Source organism: Vulpes vulpes, chromosome 6 (assembly GCF_048418805.1).
Source record: "Vulpes vulpes isolate BD-2025 chromosome 6, VulVul3, whole genome shotgun sequence".
NCBI lineage: Eukaryota > Metazoa > Chordata > Mammalia > Carnivora > Canidae > Vulpes > Vulpes vulpes.
Window position 1 is genome coordinate 78448974 of NC_132785.1, and position 16363 is coordinate 78465336.

General features: G+C 38.6%; 1 protein-coding gene across 1 annotated transcript in view; it reads right to left on the reverse strand.

Moving 5' to 3' along the window:
• SEC23A (SEC23 homolog A, COPII coat complex component) overlaps positions 1 to 13991 on the reverse strand; it is a 56478-nt gene extending 42487 nt beyond the window's left edge. The window contains exons 1-6 of the mRNA XM_026019003.2: positions 13096 to 13991; positions 6910 to 7151; positions 5203 to 5260; positions 4914 to 5000; positions 3766 to 4002; positions 293 to 372 (exon numbers count right to left, since the gene is read on the reverse strand). Coding sequence (XP_025874788.1) covers positions 293 to 372; positions 3766 to 4002; positions 4914 to 5000; positions 5203 to 5260; positions 6910 to 7130 — 683 coding nt within the window. The 5' untranslated portion in view covers positions 7131 to 7151; positions 13096 to 13991. The remainder of the gene's footprint in view (positions 1 to 292; positions 373 to 3765; positions 4003 to 4913; positions 5001 to 5202; positions 5261 to 6909; positions 7152 to 13095) is intronic.
• Between the last annotated feature and the right edge of the window lie 2372 nt (positions 13992 to 16363).

Sequence of the window (16363 nt, forward strand, 5' to 3'; positions counted from 1 at the left end):
ACCTAGTTTTGTTTGGCTGCCTTCAACCACAAAAGTTTTTATGAACTTAAAAATAGATCAGGAACATATCAAAACTAAAGTAACTCAACATTGTAATGATGAGAAACCAACCATTTTGGTGATATGATTCTGCCTCAAATCTTTAGAAGGTACACTAATGCAATATATTCACATTCTTAAAAATATTTAACAACATAGTATCACTGAATGTCTATGTTCAAGTTAAGGGTACAGGATGCTTAAAAGAGCTTCACAAATTGTAAAAATTCTCTTTGCCATATTTCATTATTACCTATTGGAAGGAGGTGGCTGCTGTACCTGAGGACCACGTGTTGCTTGAGTAACGGGTACTTTAGAGAGTCCCAGCATTTCCTGTAAAGAGATTTTTTCTGTGATATCCATTCAATTACTCCAAAGATGTATCAACTACTTACCATGTGCCAAATACTGTGCTAGGTATTAGGAACCCAAAAATAAAGAGCATAAAGTCTTTTCCTCAGAAAGCAAAAAGTTCAGTTGGGGGGACAGTCAGATAAATAGTAACAAGACAATGAAATAATCACCATGAGAGAGCAAAATACAAGGTACTATAGAAGCAAAGAGGAATATTAGCTCAAAAATACTTTATTTCTAATTAATAGTCAAGTTACTATGTAACTTGAATGTATTTCTTAAATTATATTCATCCATCCCTTTGAGCAACTTCACTTGAGAAGTACCTGCTATGTGTCAGGCATCTAATGGTAAATATATATATACAGTCCTTGACCTTATGAAATTAAAATCTGGTGAAACAAATAGCAGTTAATAAAATTGTTAGCTAAAAAAGTATAAAATTGCAATTGTAATAAATGTTATAAAGGAGAGGTACATGGAATCATATAAGAGTTATAATGTATACACACCTTTATGCCTATACTTCTTAATTTTTTAGTTACTACCTAACCAAATTACCAGTTTTGTTTTGAATTTTAAATGTGTAAAAAATTCCTCTCTAAACACATCACTATTTTACTAAATAGTTTTACTAAATATTATATTTACTAAAGTTTTCTTGAATTCACAAATTTTTTACTAAAGTTTTACTTTAGTAAATATTATTTTGCTAAATATTATTTTACTAAAGTTTTCTCGAATTTAGAAATTCTACTTAGTCGTGTAGTAATCGACTAAAAGTATGTAACAGAAAATCAGAAAATCTAAAAATCTGCAAAGAAAAAAATACTGAGCTAATCCTATAGTATTTTCTATACTCCCAGCAGGAAAAGAAAGTTTTTACTAAGACTTACTATATGTTAGATTCTGTGCTACACTCTTTATATACACCATTTTTTTTAAAGATTTTATTTATTTATTCATGAGAAACACAGAGAGGAGAGAGAGAAAGGCAGAGACACAGGCAGAGGGAGAAGCAGGCTCCATACAGGGAGCCTGACGTGGGACTCAATCCCAGGTCTCCAGGATCACGCCCTGGACTGAAGGTGGCGCTAAACCGCTGAGCCACCAGGGCTGCCCATATATGCTATTTCTTCACAAAACAAAATGAAATAAATTTCTTAATCCCTGCTTTATAAATGAAAACTGACACTCAAAGTCTACGTTAACATGCCAAAGGTTACACAACTAGTAAGTGGCAAAGTAAGATATTAACCCAGGTTTTGCCACAAAGCCTTGTAAGAGTTTCCACTGTCCCAAGAGTATTCTCACATTATTTCAGGCAGTACTAATAACAGTCTTATAAAATAGGTATTATCCCTTTCTACGGAGGATAAGACAACAAGCAAAGAGATCAACCCAAGATGGCACAACTGGAAGAATTTAAGAATTAAGAATTCAGGACTATTTGGGGAGCAAAGATCAAGTTCTTTTTGACCAAACAGAGACAGAAAATAAAAACATTTTAATGGAGAAAAAAATTTAGTCCAAAGCCATTTATTGCCTACTACAAAAAAAAAAGTATTTTATGTGATACATGTCTATTCCATAATATAAATAAAATGTACTCTACCATCAGAGGTAACATTAAACAACTTTAAACAAATTTTTAGTTTAAAAATAACAACTGCAAACACTTAACAGGCACAATCCATTTAATGCTCATGACAACACTGTAAGGTAAATACTATTATTACTTCTCTTCTACAAATGAAAAAAACTAAGGCACAGAAAGACTAAAATGTGCCTAATTTCTCTCCTGTCTCATAGAAACAGATGCTCTTCTCCAAGGCACTCTGGCTTCCTATGCCCCTGAAGGAATCCCTATCATGTCTTCTGAAACCTCACCTCACTCCTGCTTTCATTCACCCTCTTTAGTCTCTCTCTTTCCTGTGCATAAACACATTCAAGTGTCCTTCCTAAAGTAAACCTGTTAACTAAGTTCTCTCTCTCAAATTCCCACACTATTGCCTTCCATACCTTCAACAAACCTCTTGTAAGAATGCTGACTCTAATTTTCTTCACTTCCTCAAATCTAATGATCTTATTATCCTCCCCACACAAATCTGCAAACTCCTCCACTATTTTCTGTCTCAATTAACTGTAGCACCACTATCTCAGTCTGCCAAGCCTCAAATTAGAATCATTTAAAACCATTCTCAAAATCTTTTCTTTTTCATTTTGGGCTACCTGGATGCTCCGAAGTCTGACTTCATGTCTGTCTACTTTAACAAGGCTTACCTATCCTCTTCTAGGGTAACTATTCTTAGCTGGGGGTCGTGTCAGATCACAAAGTTTTTCAAAATTCTTACATGAACAATATTACCCTCTCAACAACCTTCCAATACAAGCACATGTTCACTCACTCTCTCATGGTCTAGCGAAATCGCTAAGTAAAAAAAAATATATATATATATATATATATATTGAAAAAATATCCCCCGATGAACCTAATAAGCCACAAATAACTCCCTGTCTTGGAAGATAAAGCTTCAATTTTGCCCCAAAATAAAAATTTGGTCCTGATGTATGAAAAAATATATACTCGTGGTTCATACATTAATAACTCTCAAGCCTTAAAACACTTCCCTTGCCAAACATAATTAAAGTGTTTCAATCCAAAATGAGGTATCAAGAAACAAGAGCTACTACTCTGTGGTTGCTTTCCCTCAGTCTTCAGTATGACTTCTATAAGCTCTTCAAATCTCTAGCAAAATACCTTCAGTTTTACCATTCAAAGTGAGGGGTCTTTGGGACGTCTGGGTGGCTCAGTGGTTGAGCGTCTGCCTTTGACTCAGGTCATGATCCCGGGGTCTTGGGATCGAGTCCCGCATCAGGCTCCCCACAGGGAAGCCTGCTTCTCCCTCTGCCTATGTACTCTGCCTCTCTCTGTGTCTCTCTCTCATGAATAAATTTTTTTTTTTTTTAAAGTGAGAGATTTTGGGCAGCCCCGGTGGCCCAGCAGTTTAGCGTCGCCTTCAGCCCAGGGTGTGATCCTGGAGACCCGGGATCGAGTTCCGCACTGGGCTCCCTGCATGGAGCCTGCTTCTCTCTCTGCCTGTATCTCTGCCTCTCTCTCTCTCTCTGTGTCTCTCATTAATAAATAAATAAATATTTTTTAAAAAAAGTCTTCAATCTGTATAAATCTGTATAATAACAATTTAAGGCAAATGAAAAAAATTGGTATCAATTCTAAATTTAAAGGCTTTATTATAATTAGCCATTCGTCATAAAAAATATTTTCTATAAACTTATATCCAGAATGCATTTATAGACAAATTTTGGAGTGATGCCCACAGATAAAATTGAAACTACCACTCTTGTTTTTACCTGCAGTTGTTTAGCAGACAGATCTTTTGTTCCTCTGAACACGTAGCTTTTTGAAATGCCCTCACATCCAAGTTCATGAACCTGTACCATTCTCCCAAAAGTAATAAGTCCAACCAAAGCTGTCGGTGGTAAAAGACTTAATGACATCTGCATAGATTCTTTCAGGGCTTGTAAATCTTCATCTTCCATGCAAGTATCAACCACATAGAGGAATATCAAAGGCATCTGAGGACCACGCTTTTAAAATTAAAAATGAGGGAATAATAAGAAAACGTCAATGTATTAACACTCAGCACAATACAAGGATAATTAGTAGAGAACTAATTAAATAATTTATAGTACATTCATACAATGAAATCTTAAATCATTTCAGAATATGAAACAGGTTATGCATAGAAAGATATCTAAGGCATATTAAGATAAAAATTAAATTTAAAACCATTATTTATAGTTTCAAAACCTTTTGATTTTGTTTAGCTGCATAAGACTTCATTTCCTGTAACAAGCATTTATTTATCTTAAAACAAGGAAACAGTAGCTATAAAGCTTTAAAACAAAGTAAGATCATTTTTATAAAATAATTATGTAAACCTGAATCAGACTGCAAGAGAACTAAAAACTAGGTAGGCTTGACATATTACTTACTGGCTCAAGTTAACCATATTCTGCTTTCTTTACAACATTCATAAAGGATATTATTACTTTAATACTTAAATATGTAAACAATTATGTAAAGCCATTCAAAAAGGGAAGAAAAATTACTTTCTTAACAAGGACCAATGCAAGAGTAACTTTATTAATTAGACTTGGGGATATACCATCAGGTTCTAGCATCATAGTGATTTAAGTATTTCTGAACTGACCTTCCAACTACACAACAATATTGACACTACACTGTTCATTGACCTACTTAGTATGGCAAATCAAGACACCACCCAATATCCTGGCCACTCATTAAATAACTACAATAGAAAAATTACCTTGTTCAAACTGACCAGGACAGTTCTTACCTCTTAAATGCTCCATCAATTCAATGTGAGAATCAAGAATGATGCTCTTTAAGTTATCTCAAATTAACAATTATTTTGGTACAAAGTAAATTACTGTATAGTTAAAACTTTCTTCAAGATTTACTCTTATGCTCTTACCAGAACTACATATTCAATGCTAGAAAACTGAGGTAAAAGTTCAGCAGGTTGATTCAGTTCAGATATACCAGCATAAGTAGGTGGAAACTATGGAGAAAAAAAAAAATTTTTTTAACAAATTATTTTCCAGAAAGAGTAATGAAATTCTAAACTGCAAATAATTTTATCATTTAGTTGTTAAAAAGTATTTTTTGTATGAAAAATTACTTCACATTTATTTTAATGTGCATTTTTTTACATATTTATACTAGTATCAAAGCATTAACATCTGCATTAGGGGTTTTCTTACCTGATTCCTTTGATAACAAAAGTTGCAAGCCCAGAGTTTTGCTCGATAATCCACCTGACTGTTTTAAGAAAAGATACAAAAGAGCTCATGTTTCAGTTCAATTGTACAATGATCCTAATTTCAATAAAATTAATTTCTTTCTGAAATATGAACACATTCAAACTAATACTTAAAGTGACCTTTAAAAGCCATTACCTTTAGATGTTGTCAATATCTAATTCATGCTTTTAACATAACAAGTTACTTAAATGAACACGACTTCTAATATATAGTAAATATCAATAAAATTAAGACAATACTTTTTTCTTCAAATGATTTAGTAATTCTACACTCAAATCTAGAAAACATTTAATTCTGGGGATCCCTGGATCCCTGGCTCAGCGGTTGAGTGCCTGCCTTCATGCCCAGGGCATGATCCTGGGGTCCTGGGATCGAGTCCCACATCAGGCTCTTGCATGGAGCCTGCTTCTCCCTCTGCCTGTGTCTCTGCCTCTGTGTGTGTGTGTGTGTGTGTGTGTGTCTCAAGAATGAATAAATAAAATGTTTAAGAATTAGAAAACATTTAATTCAAAAAACATATTTACTGAATGCTTAGTACGTACAAGCCATTATTCCAGGTCTGGTGATACAGCAATAAACAAGAAATCAAAGATCCCTGTTACTATGAAGTTTATATTCTAGAACAGAAAGACATACAATACGAAAGTAGATGCACAAACACAGAAAATACTTTCAGATAGTGATAATAAGAGATTAAAGATAACAAAGCAGGGTGTGAGAATGTGTTTAGGAGGGCTACTTTAAAAGAAAGCCTTCTTAAATAAACAACTGAAATGTGATCTAAATTAAAAGGAACTAGTCAATCCAGGCAGAGTAATCCAGGCAGAATATATAGCTACTGCACAAGTTTCAATGTAGGAATAAATTTGGTATGTTCAAGGATCAGAAAGAGGGTAAGATATAATGTAGTTATTAAAAATAAAGAAAATGGGTAATTTAAGATGAAAGCAGAAACATTACAAAGGCTAGATGATGTATGGTTTAGGAATCTTGACAAGAAGTTTGGATTTTTCATTCCAAGTATAATAAAACACTGTTGAAATATTTTAATAATCTGATATCCATTTGTAACACTCTAGCTTCTGGATAAACTGCTGAAAGACAAGAATGGAAACAGGGTGACCATATAAGAGGATAATTAAATTGTCCAGAAAAAAATATGGTATATCTTGAAGTAGAGTATACTAGTAGAGAAGAGACTAAATGTAAGAGAATCAGTAACGTTCTAGAGGCAGAATCAGAGTTGTTAGTGGATTGGTTGGGGAGAAAGTGTAGAAAGAGGAATAAAAGAGGATTCTTGAAATTCTGGTTTATGCATTAAGAAATCATGACATTCTCAAACACCATACCACTCAATTATGACTTTTCTAAGGACACAACATGGGTCTAATGACACACAGCCAGCACCAGTATCTACAGATATTAGTGATAGGATTAACAGTTAATAAAGTGACTTTACCTTTGGTCTCTTATCAACTCACTACAAATAGAATATCCTTCAATTTTACAGCTTTTTGGATTTGACTATATCCTACTTTGAAAAAATAACTATAACAAAAGCAAAGAAATTTTTATATAAATGAGTAAGAAAGAAACTATATTTTTAAATCATATTGCCACATTACTTTTTAAATGTATTTTAATTACCATAAAGGATTCAAAACTGCACGGCAAGTGGTCCTACTACACAGAACAGGTTCATATTGAATAGGTGGTAAATCAGGTCTCTCCTTCAGTGGTGTAAATAGGGCTGCTACTGGAACAACCATTCTTGTAGCTTCCAGTCGACTTGATGGCCAAACATTCCAACTAAATCGGACTCCATCTCGTTCTTCATTTTGTTGAATGAATTCCAAATAGGTCGTCATTGTAGAGCCTGATGATTATTTCTGCGACAAAATTAAAGATGTTTAAAAATCCTCTTAAGGAAAACTAAACTAAGCATGTTTTTCCCACTTTCAGCAATATTAATCCATGAAAAATCATAACCAAAGTATTTATCTCAGAAAAAAAATTAGCAAGCAACAATAACCTGACTTACAAAATAATGACTCTACTGAACCCAGTGCTCATTATGCCCAGTAAGAGGTATTTTATCCTTTTTTTATTAGAAACTCTTGAAAAAAAGACTACAGGAAAAAAAAAAAGGCAAAATAAGTGTCCTATTTATGTAAGGGTGCATAAGAAAGAAACTCAAAGATGGGGGAAAATTTAGATCCTGTGTTTTCCCTACCAGCCCTGTAAATTACATTATTCTAATAAACAGATTACCAAAAACAAATTCTAAGGCTTGTTTGGTTTTCTATCCAGAAAATGACAAATTTCCACTAACTTGCTAGAAGAGAATACTTAATAGTGCATAACAAAAACATTTTTCTGAAACCAGGTACTTCTATTTTAGACAGGTAATTTTTTTATTGTGCAAATATAAGACCATTTGTGGCATCCATAAATAAAATGCCTGACAAGTGGTGATCCCTATGCCATTTGACTTTTGCAGAAACTTAATTCAGAATATTTTTATCATTCCAACTTAGGAAAGCATTTTAAACTCTAATTTGAAACATATGATTTCAATATAATCATTTAAATTTATTAGGGGGAGGAGGATGCAGCTCTGGTTAGGGCCCAGTATCAACAGATATCTCCATCTTGTTTCTCTCCTACTGCCTTTCTAGAATGCCAGCTCTCCTGCCTAGGCAACAGTTTTATCCAACACTCGCAAACTAAAACTACAACAGTGATTAGTGAAGAAAAGAAATTGTAAAATTTAATGTTTTGAAAGGATAGAATTTGAAGTGCTTTTGTGGCTGGCCAAAAGATTTGTAGAAGAAATGAAAGATATCAAGAACTAAAGAATTATGGGGCAGCCCAGGTGGCTCAGCAGTCTAGCACCACCTTCAGCCCAGTGCCTGATCCTGGAGACCTGGGATCGAGTCCCACATCAGGCTCCCTGTATGGAGCCTGCCTCTCCCTCTGCCTGTGTCTCTGCCCCCCTCTCTCTCTCTGTGTCTCTCATGAATAAATAAAATCTTGAAAAAAAAAAAAAAAAGAACTGAAGAATTATGAAGTTAGGGTGCCAAAAGAGCCAACATAGACGCTGAAGTAACAAAGAATGACAATAGGATTAAATAAATAAAATCTTTAAAAAGAGGGGCAGGGGCGCCCCCCCCCCCCTCAGTTGGTTAAGTACAACTGCCTTCAGCTCAGGTCATGATCTCAGGGTCCTGTGATCAAGCCCCACTATAGGCTCTCTGCTCAGTGGGGAGCCTGTTTCTCCCTCTCCTCTGCTGCCACTCCCCCTTTTGTGTGCACACACTCTCTCTGTGTGTCAAATAAATAAAATCTTAAAAAAAAGAAAAGAAGAATGACAATATAGGATGAGGAACTGATTCTAAAATGTAACTGAAGAGGGCAGCCCCGGTGGCCCAGTGGTTTGGCACCACCTTCGGCCCAGGGCCTGATCCTGGAGACCCGGGATCGAGTCCCATGTCGGGCTCCCTGCGTGGAGCCTGCTTCTCCCTCTGCCTGTGTCTCTGCCTCTCTCTCTCTCTCTGTGCCTCTCATGAATAAATAAATAAAATCTTTAAAAAAAACTGTAACTGAAGAAAGGGTATTATTTGAAAAAAAAAAGCATTTGAATATAATCATTTTAATTTTAGAAGCATTTTCAAATAGACTTTGATAATAAAAATTACAGAAAGCAAAGCTTAACATATCTATGTATTTCTCTTCTTTAGCAGCTAAGAATTTTCTTTCCTTTAAGAGAAGTAAGAATGTTGGGACGCCTGGGTGGCTCAGCAGTTGAGCTGCTGCCTTCGGCTCAAGGGGCTCAAAGTGTGATCTCAGGATGTTAGGATCGAGTTCCCACATTGGACTCCCCACAGTGAACCTGCTTCTCATTCTTCCTATGTCTCTGCTTCCCTCTTTGTGTCTCTCGTGAATAAATAAATAAAATATTTAAGAAAAAGAAAAAGAAAAATTAAGTATATCTGTTAAAAATAATAAAAGAAAAATTAAACACTGTATTTCCTATCAGAATCTCAGAGACAACCAGAGAATTGTATGCTAATCAAAAGCGAACACAGATTTTTCAAAGGTTGATGAAAGATAAAAGAGGAACCCTAAGATAACTAAACTTGTTTAGAAAAGATGATCTTCAGGATGCCTGGGTGGCTCAGTGGTTGAGAGTCTGCCTTCAGCTCAGGGCATGACCCTGGTCTCGGGATCCAGTCCCGCCATCAGGCTCCCCTCAAGGAGCCTGCTTCTCCCTGTCTGTGTCTCTGCCTCTTTCTCTCTGTCTCTCATGAATAAATAAATAAATTCTTTAAAAAAAAAAGAACAGATGATCTTCAAGACAAATTATAGAAGCCAGATTTGAAAAGGACAGTACGAGTTTTCAAAAAAAAAGTGTGTGCTGAAACATAATGATAAAACACAGGTCTGGAATAGTCAGAGGGCAGTTAGATGCCAACCTCAGTTTTAAAGGAGAAACAACCTTTCTGGGAGAAAAATCCAGTTTTTAGTCAACAGCTTCCATGCTACAGATGTGAATATAAACTCCAGGACTATGCAATCCCTTCTATTATTTCTACAGAACAAAAAAACAGGGGCAGCCTGGTGGCTCAGCAGTTTAGCGCCACCTTCCGCCCAGGGCCTGATCCTAGAGACCCAGGATCCAGTCCCAAGTCAGGCTCCCTGCATGGAGCCTACTTCTCCCTCTGCTGTGTCTCTGTCTCTGCCTCTCTCTCTCTCTGTCTTTCATGAATAAATAAAATCTTTTAAAAAAATGAAGTTTTCCCATTTTTGCATGTATAATCTAACCTATATAACCTAAAATGCATCACCAAAAAAATTTTTTTGAAAGATTTTATTTATTCATGAGACATACAGAGAGGCAGAGACACAGGCAGAGGGAGAAGCAGGCTCCTTGCGACGAGCCAGCGACGAGCTCGATGTGGGACTCAATCCCAGGACCCCAGGATCACGACCGAGCCAAAGGCAGATGTTCAACCACTGAGCCACCCAGGTGCCCCCCCACACAAATTTTTTAATTAAAAGTTTAAAAAATATGCATCACCAAAAAGCATTAAAATATTAGACCAATCAAGGTTTTTCATCTAAACCACAAAAAACACAAAAAATGTTTTGACTATTTTCTCAATTCTTCAAAAATGGTACATAACTAGTACTTAAGTATGTGGCATACATTTTCTCTGTAATCAATGAAGTGAACCTGTTACCTGGAAAATAACTGACAGTAGTTAACAAGAAAGATAAAATCCCAGCTTTCAAGAAAATATCAAAATTTTTGAAAACCTGTATCCACGACTATGAACTTCACAGCTTGCTAATATTTAAAGATTTTTCTGATAAGATCGGTGGTGATATTAATGTGAGTTTTCTACTGTATAATGAAACATGTCAACATTTGGAAAATATACTTTGTTCAGAGAAGCAAAGTCTCCCAAATGATCAATTCATGATGTTACCAAATCATGCATGGATAAAGATCCACTCACAGTGCAAGACAGAAAAATGGGAATTTTAATGCAACAGAGTACAAAATGTTCATTCCTAAGATTTCAGATTTCACATAGCTATTAACCCTTGGCTCCTGAATCAACTAACAGGTTGTAATGTAATATGAAAGAAGAATATGCACAATTATCTGAAAAAGCAATTAAAATATTCCTCCTTTTTCCAACTACGTATCTATATGAGGCCAGATTTCTTTCATACAATTCAATTCATGGGTTGTAACATCCTTACTTTTTGTAGTACAAAACACAAAATATATCATGACATATTAAATATAACCTGTGTGATATTTTGAACACAATTACCATCCTTTTCCACTTTCTTTTCAACCTCTCTGCTCTAAGATCGTATTTGTTCACTAAATCACATCTATTTTATTTTGCATATTCTCACTTTCCAGGAGTATTTTGAAAAAGTCCCACCTATTTAATTTTAAATAGTCCAATTACATGTCCATCCACAATACCTCCCCCACCTCTCCAAGGTAGGATTTGCTCAATTTCAAAATTACTAATTCTAGTATGAAACTTTCCATGTAGGGCCCCATATCCAATAATGGTATATCTAAAATAAATTCCTTTTACAAATAGCTTTTTATAAAATGTCATTATTTGATCAGCAGTCTGTCCTCTAATCTTATGTTAAAACCGAATAAATATGATTCAGACACTATAGGATGGAGACCTAAAATACTAGTCGTAATATATTTTTTAAGTGGTACAAAACACAAAAGACTATGCTAAAGAAATCTTATTTCCCAGCAGTTTATAACCAGTGAGACTTACTTTAAATAATTTCTCATGGTAGAACTAAAAGCAAAGAAGCAAAGTATTATGTCTCTTTAACCTAGCATATCAAATACATGCCCACAGTATTTTTAAAGCTTTTCCTAACCAATAATAATTGTAAGTTTTCCATATTCCAATTTTAGCACTTTTATAGATCCTAAGTGAAAAATATCCTAAATTACAAGTAGAATTTGAGTTTCTGGGGGATCCCTGGGTGGCGCAGCGGTTTGGCGCCTGCCTTTGGCCCAGGGCGCGATCCTGGAGACCCCGGATCGAATCCCACATCAGGCTCCCGGTACATGGAGCCTGCTTCTTCCTCCACCTGTGTCTCTGCCTCTCTCTCTCTCTCTCTGTGACTATCATAAATAAATAAATAAATAAATAAATAAATAAATAAATAAATAAATAAATAAATAAAATTTAAAAAAAAAGAGAGACCCGGGATCGAATCCCACATCTGGCTCCCGGTGCATGGAGCCTGCTTCTCCCTCTGCCTGTGTCTCTGCCTCTCTCTCTCTCTGTGACTATCATACATAAATAAATAAAATAAAATAAAATAAAATAAAAAGAATTTGAGTTTCTTCCAAATCAGATGTATTTAACAATTAACTGTGCCTCTCTACTTTTCAGTTGTTAAGACTTCCAAAACGATGTTAATTAGACTACTGGAAAAGAGAGAGAAGACTTAACATTTGTATATAAATCCATATTTAAATCTAAAACTTTTTTAACCAAATTAATTTGGCTAGTTATACACGGCTTTGCGGGGCGGAGATTGAGGAAATCCCCGTGAATTCAACATACACTAAAGATGACACGTACGTAGATCGACCAATGCTTTTCCTTTCCCACCAAAACGGGACAACAGTACAACAGAAAAGACTGGTCCCATCTGAAAACTGCGCCCTACTAGCGATCGAGGCCTAAGGCGCTAGCTTCACCCAGCACTTAATTCTCCTTATCCCCTTTGACTCCCAAGGCCGAACTACCGGTGACGAAGTCACCTGGGTTCAAAGTCTAGTGCACTGCACATCAGGCAAGGTAGGAACCAAGAAGCCCGAGTGTCCAGGAGCGGTGAGGGGCTGGGGCGAGGAAGGCGGATCGCCCCGGAGGCGAGGGTGGGTGCTGGGCGAGATACTGAACTGCCGTTTGTCACTCGACTCTGTCTTTCCTACCTTATCCAGGGTAGCGTGGGGAGGGCTCGAGGGCTCGAGGGCTCGAGGGCTCCCGGGCCCCCGGGCCCCCGGGCCCCCAGGCCCCAGGCCCCGAAACAACGAAGCACAGTGGTGAGTAAGAGGTGGAAGGGGTCAGGATTCAAAGGTCGCTGCCGCCGGCGCGCCCGCCTGCTCCGGAGCACCAAGGGGGCAGAGCGGGCACGACCCCGGAGCCCCCGGCCCACCCCCTCCCGGCCCGCGGCCGCACAGCTTCCCCTCCCCCGCTTCCCGCTGAAGGCCCGCGGCCCCTCCAGGGAGCTGGGAGGACGCAGCCCGAAGTCAGTCCTTACCAACTGCCCCCCGACGAGACCCGCGCCAGCCGCGGCCACCGCCTCGCAGAATCGGTCCTTTCTGCCGACCTGGAGCAATCGTGTTACTGCAATCAGGGCCGGCGCCGCCCCGCCCCCGACCGCCGCGCAGAACTCGGCTGGGCCAACATGGCTGGGGCCGCCTCTGCCACGTCAAGGGGAAGGGGGGCGGGGCGACCGCGCCAGGGAACTGAAGGAGACCTGCGGGACCCGCGGGAGTGGAGCGGGATAGGGCCCCAGGACGAGGGAGGGACGGGGAGGGGCGGGCAGGGGCGGGGACAGAGCTGGGGCGGGGCTACCGGATGAGGGGACTAATGGGCAGGGTGCGGCACCGGGGCGGAGCCGAGGGAGTGGGGACGAGGAGGAGGGAGGGGCGGGGAGGGGCGGGGAGGGGCGGGGACAGAGCTGGGGGCGGGGCTACCGGATGAGGGGACTAATGGGCAGGGTGCGGCACCGGGGCGGAGCCGAGGGAGTGGGGACGAGGAGGAGGGAGGGGCGGGGAGGGGCGGGGAGGGGCGGGGACAGAGCTGGGGGCGGGGCTACCGGATGAAGGGACTAATGGGCAGGGTGCGGCACCGGGGCGGAGCCGAGGGAGTGGGGACGAGGAGGAGGGAGGGGCGAGGAGGGGCGTGCACCGACCTGGGGCGGGGCTAACCTAGGTGGGGACCGCCCCAAGGGGAAAGGACCCCTGGGGAATTGGAGCGCCTTAACCCGTTCCCCGGAGTCACGTCAGATCCCAATCCCTAAGGGCGGCAGGCGAGGGTGGGAACTTCTGTTCCCTTTCAGACTCAAGTCTCAGAGAGAAGCGCGTCGGATAAGAGGACGTCCTCTCCTGTAGGGCCCCAATTGATTCCTAGAACCACAAAATCACATCTCCCCTAAAAAAAAAAAAAAAAAAAGTTAAAAGTTCGTTTTTTCACATAGTACAACTATTTACTGAACACGCCTATGTGTCAGGTACAGTAGCAATGCTGGTGATATGACATAGGCAAAGCCGGCCAAAATCCCTGGCCTGTACGTTGGATTTTTGTATTCCTAGACAGTCCACCTCTTTTCTCCTACACTGCATGTGCCATCCCTCCTCCTCACCACTACAATCTCTGGCTGATTAATCTTAACGCCTTTTCTGCTTCTCTTGCAAAGAAAACAGCTGAGCAAACTGGGAGAGCTAGAAGCAGGTTGGAAAGACATTAGAGCTTGGCGGTCTCAAGCACCCCATCCTTAAGTGAGGGGTTGCTCATGGAATTAATTCCAGATATGACAACACCAAAACTCTTGTCAAGTTTAGCCTTATAAGCATTTTAAGGAGTAGGAAAAAAGATCAAATCCTTGTTCTCCATTATAGTTGAGAAATAAGATGCACACAAAATATATATTCTCTACCTATAATATGTATGCTAAGGCTGTTTTGTAAGGTAGAAGAGGATGCTTTCTGCTTGTCAAATTTGAATACAATCCTGAAGAAGAAATGGAAATCAAACACCAAAATTCAGTGTAGGCCTGCAAATAAAGTGAGTTCAGGATGCTATCTTAATGAGGATTCTCGACTGAAAGCGCAGCAAGTAAACAACTGTGGGCAATGGTAAAAGGGTAAAATAAGGACATTCACAAAAAGAAGCAAGATCCAAGAATGAGTAGGGTCAAGAGACATAGGTGAGAGAATCCACGCGGTACCTGGAATTCAGTAAAGAATAAACCAAAGTATAGCACCTTTGATAACTGCATTCATTTTATGGTCCCCCCAGAAATACATCTTTGCCTTGCAGCTCAATGAAGCCTAAGAAGTCCTAAATCCCTTGTTCCTAACTGAAGAAAGGCCTTTCTTCCCTATAACAATGAAATAGATGTTAGGATGGGCAATATATTTATTTATGTCTGTCTATGAACTTTAAGATGAACGAGTTTGAGATTAACCCTCAGATATAGCATCAAGATCTATTGGATCCAACTTTAGTTTTCTAGAGCTTTCTCTTTTTTGAGTTCTATATGTAAGAATCCATATTTCATGACCATGACTTTTATTCTTTCTTAGAGTTCTTCCAAAGAATAGAGAAGTCATTTTTTAAAATAGAATAAAACTTTTTTTTTTTTGCAATTGCCTTATGGGTCCATTGGACTCTTGTAATTTTAGAATATATGATGGGACCTTAGTAATCTTATTTTTCTCTATCTTGAAACATTCTGGGACACCTGGGTGGCTCAGTGGTTGAGCATCTGCCTTTGGCTCAGGGCATGATCCTAGTTGGGGGATCCAATCCTCCCCTGTAGGGAGCCTGCTTCTCCCTCTCCCTCTGCCTATGTCTCTGCCTCTCTCTCTCTCTCTCTCTCTCTCTGTCTCTCATGAATAAATAAACAAAATCTTAAAAAAAAAAAAACATTCTGCTAATTCTTCATCCATGGAATTTTTTACTCATAAATTACTCAAGCTCTTCTTTAAAAAAACTAAAATAATAAGAAAATTGAAGAACAATAGAATTATCAAAGAGGACTCAATAGTGAAATAGGTCATCACTATTGCATTTTCTTCTTGCAATGCCCAAAATACTACAGCATCTTTCAAGTTCTCTGTACTACGTTTTTAGTTTTCAATAAATATAGGTAAGAATTCAGAATTTGGAAGATGAATGCAGAGATACAGAGAACAGCAGTCTAGACCCTGATAATGATAGTGAAATCTTAAACTGTGAATCTTTAGATTACTATGTCCTAGAAGAATTTCTCAAACTCAAGTATCAATGAGTTAATATTATTTCTTTTTTGATAGTTTTTTAGATTTTTTATTTAAATTTTAGTTAACATAGAGTGCAGTAAATTCACTGATTTTATATGAAAATACTAATAAAATTCAGTGATTTATCACTTATATACAATACCCAGTGCTTTTCACAGTGCCCTCTTTAATACCCATCACCCATGTAGCCCAACCCCACCCACCTCCCTCTGTCAACATTCTGTTCTGTATTGTTAAAAGTCTCTTATGGGGGCAGCCCTGATGGCTCAGTGGTTTAGCGCTGCCTTCAGCTCAGGCTGTGATCCCTGGAGACCTGGAATCAAGCCCCACATTGGGCTCCCTGCATGGGGCCTGCTTCTCCCTCTGCCTGTGTCTCTGCCTCTTTCTCTCTCTGTCTCTGTCATGAACAAATAAAATAAAATCTTAAAAACAAAAGTCTCTTACGGTTTGTATCCCTCCTTTTTTTAAAAGCTAATGTTATTTCTAAGGACACAAAAGAAATATGTTATTGTCATCCAG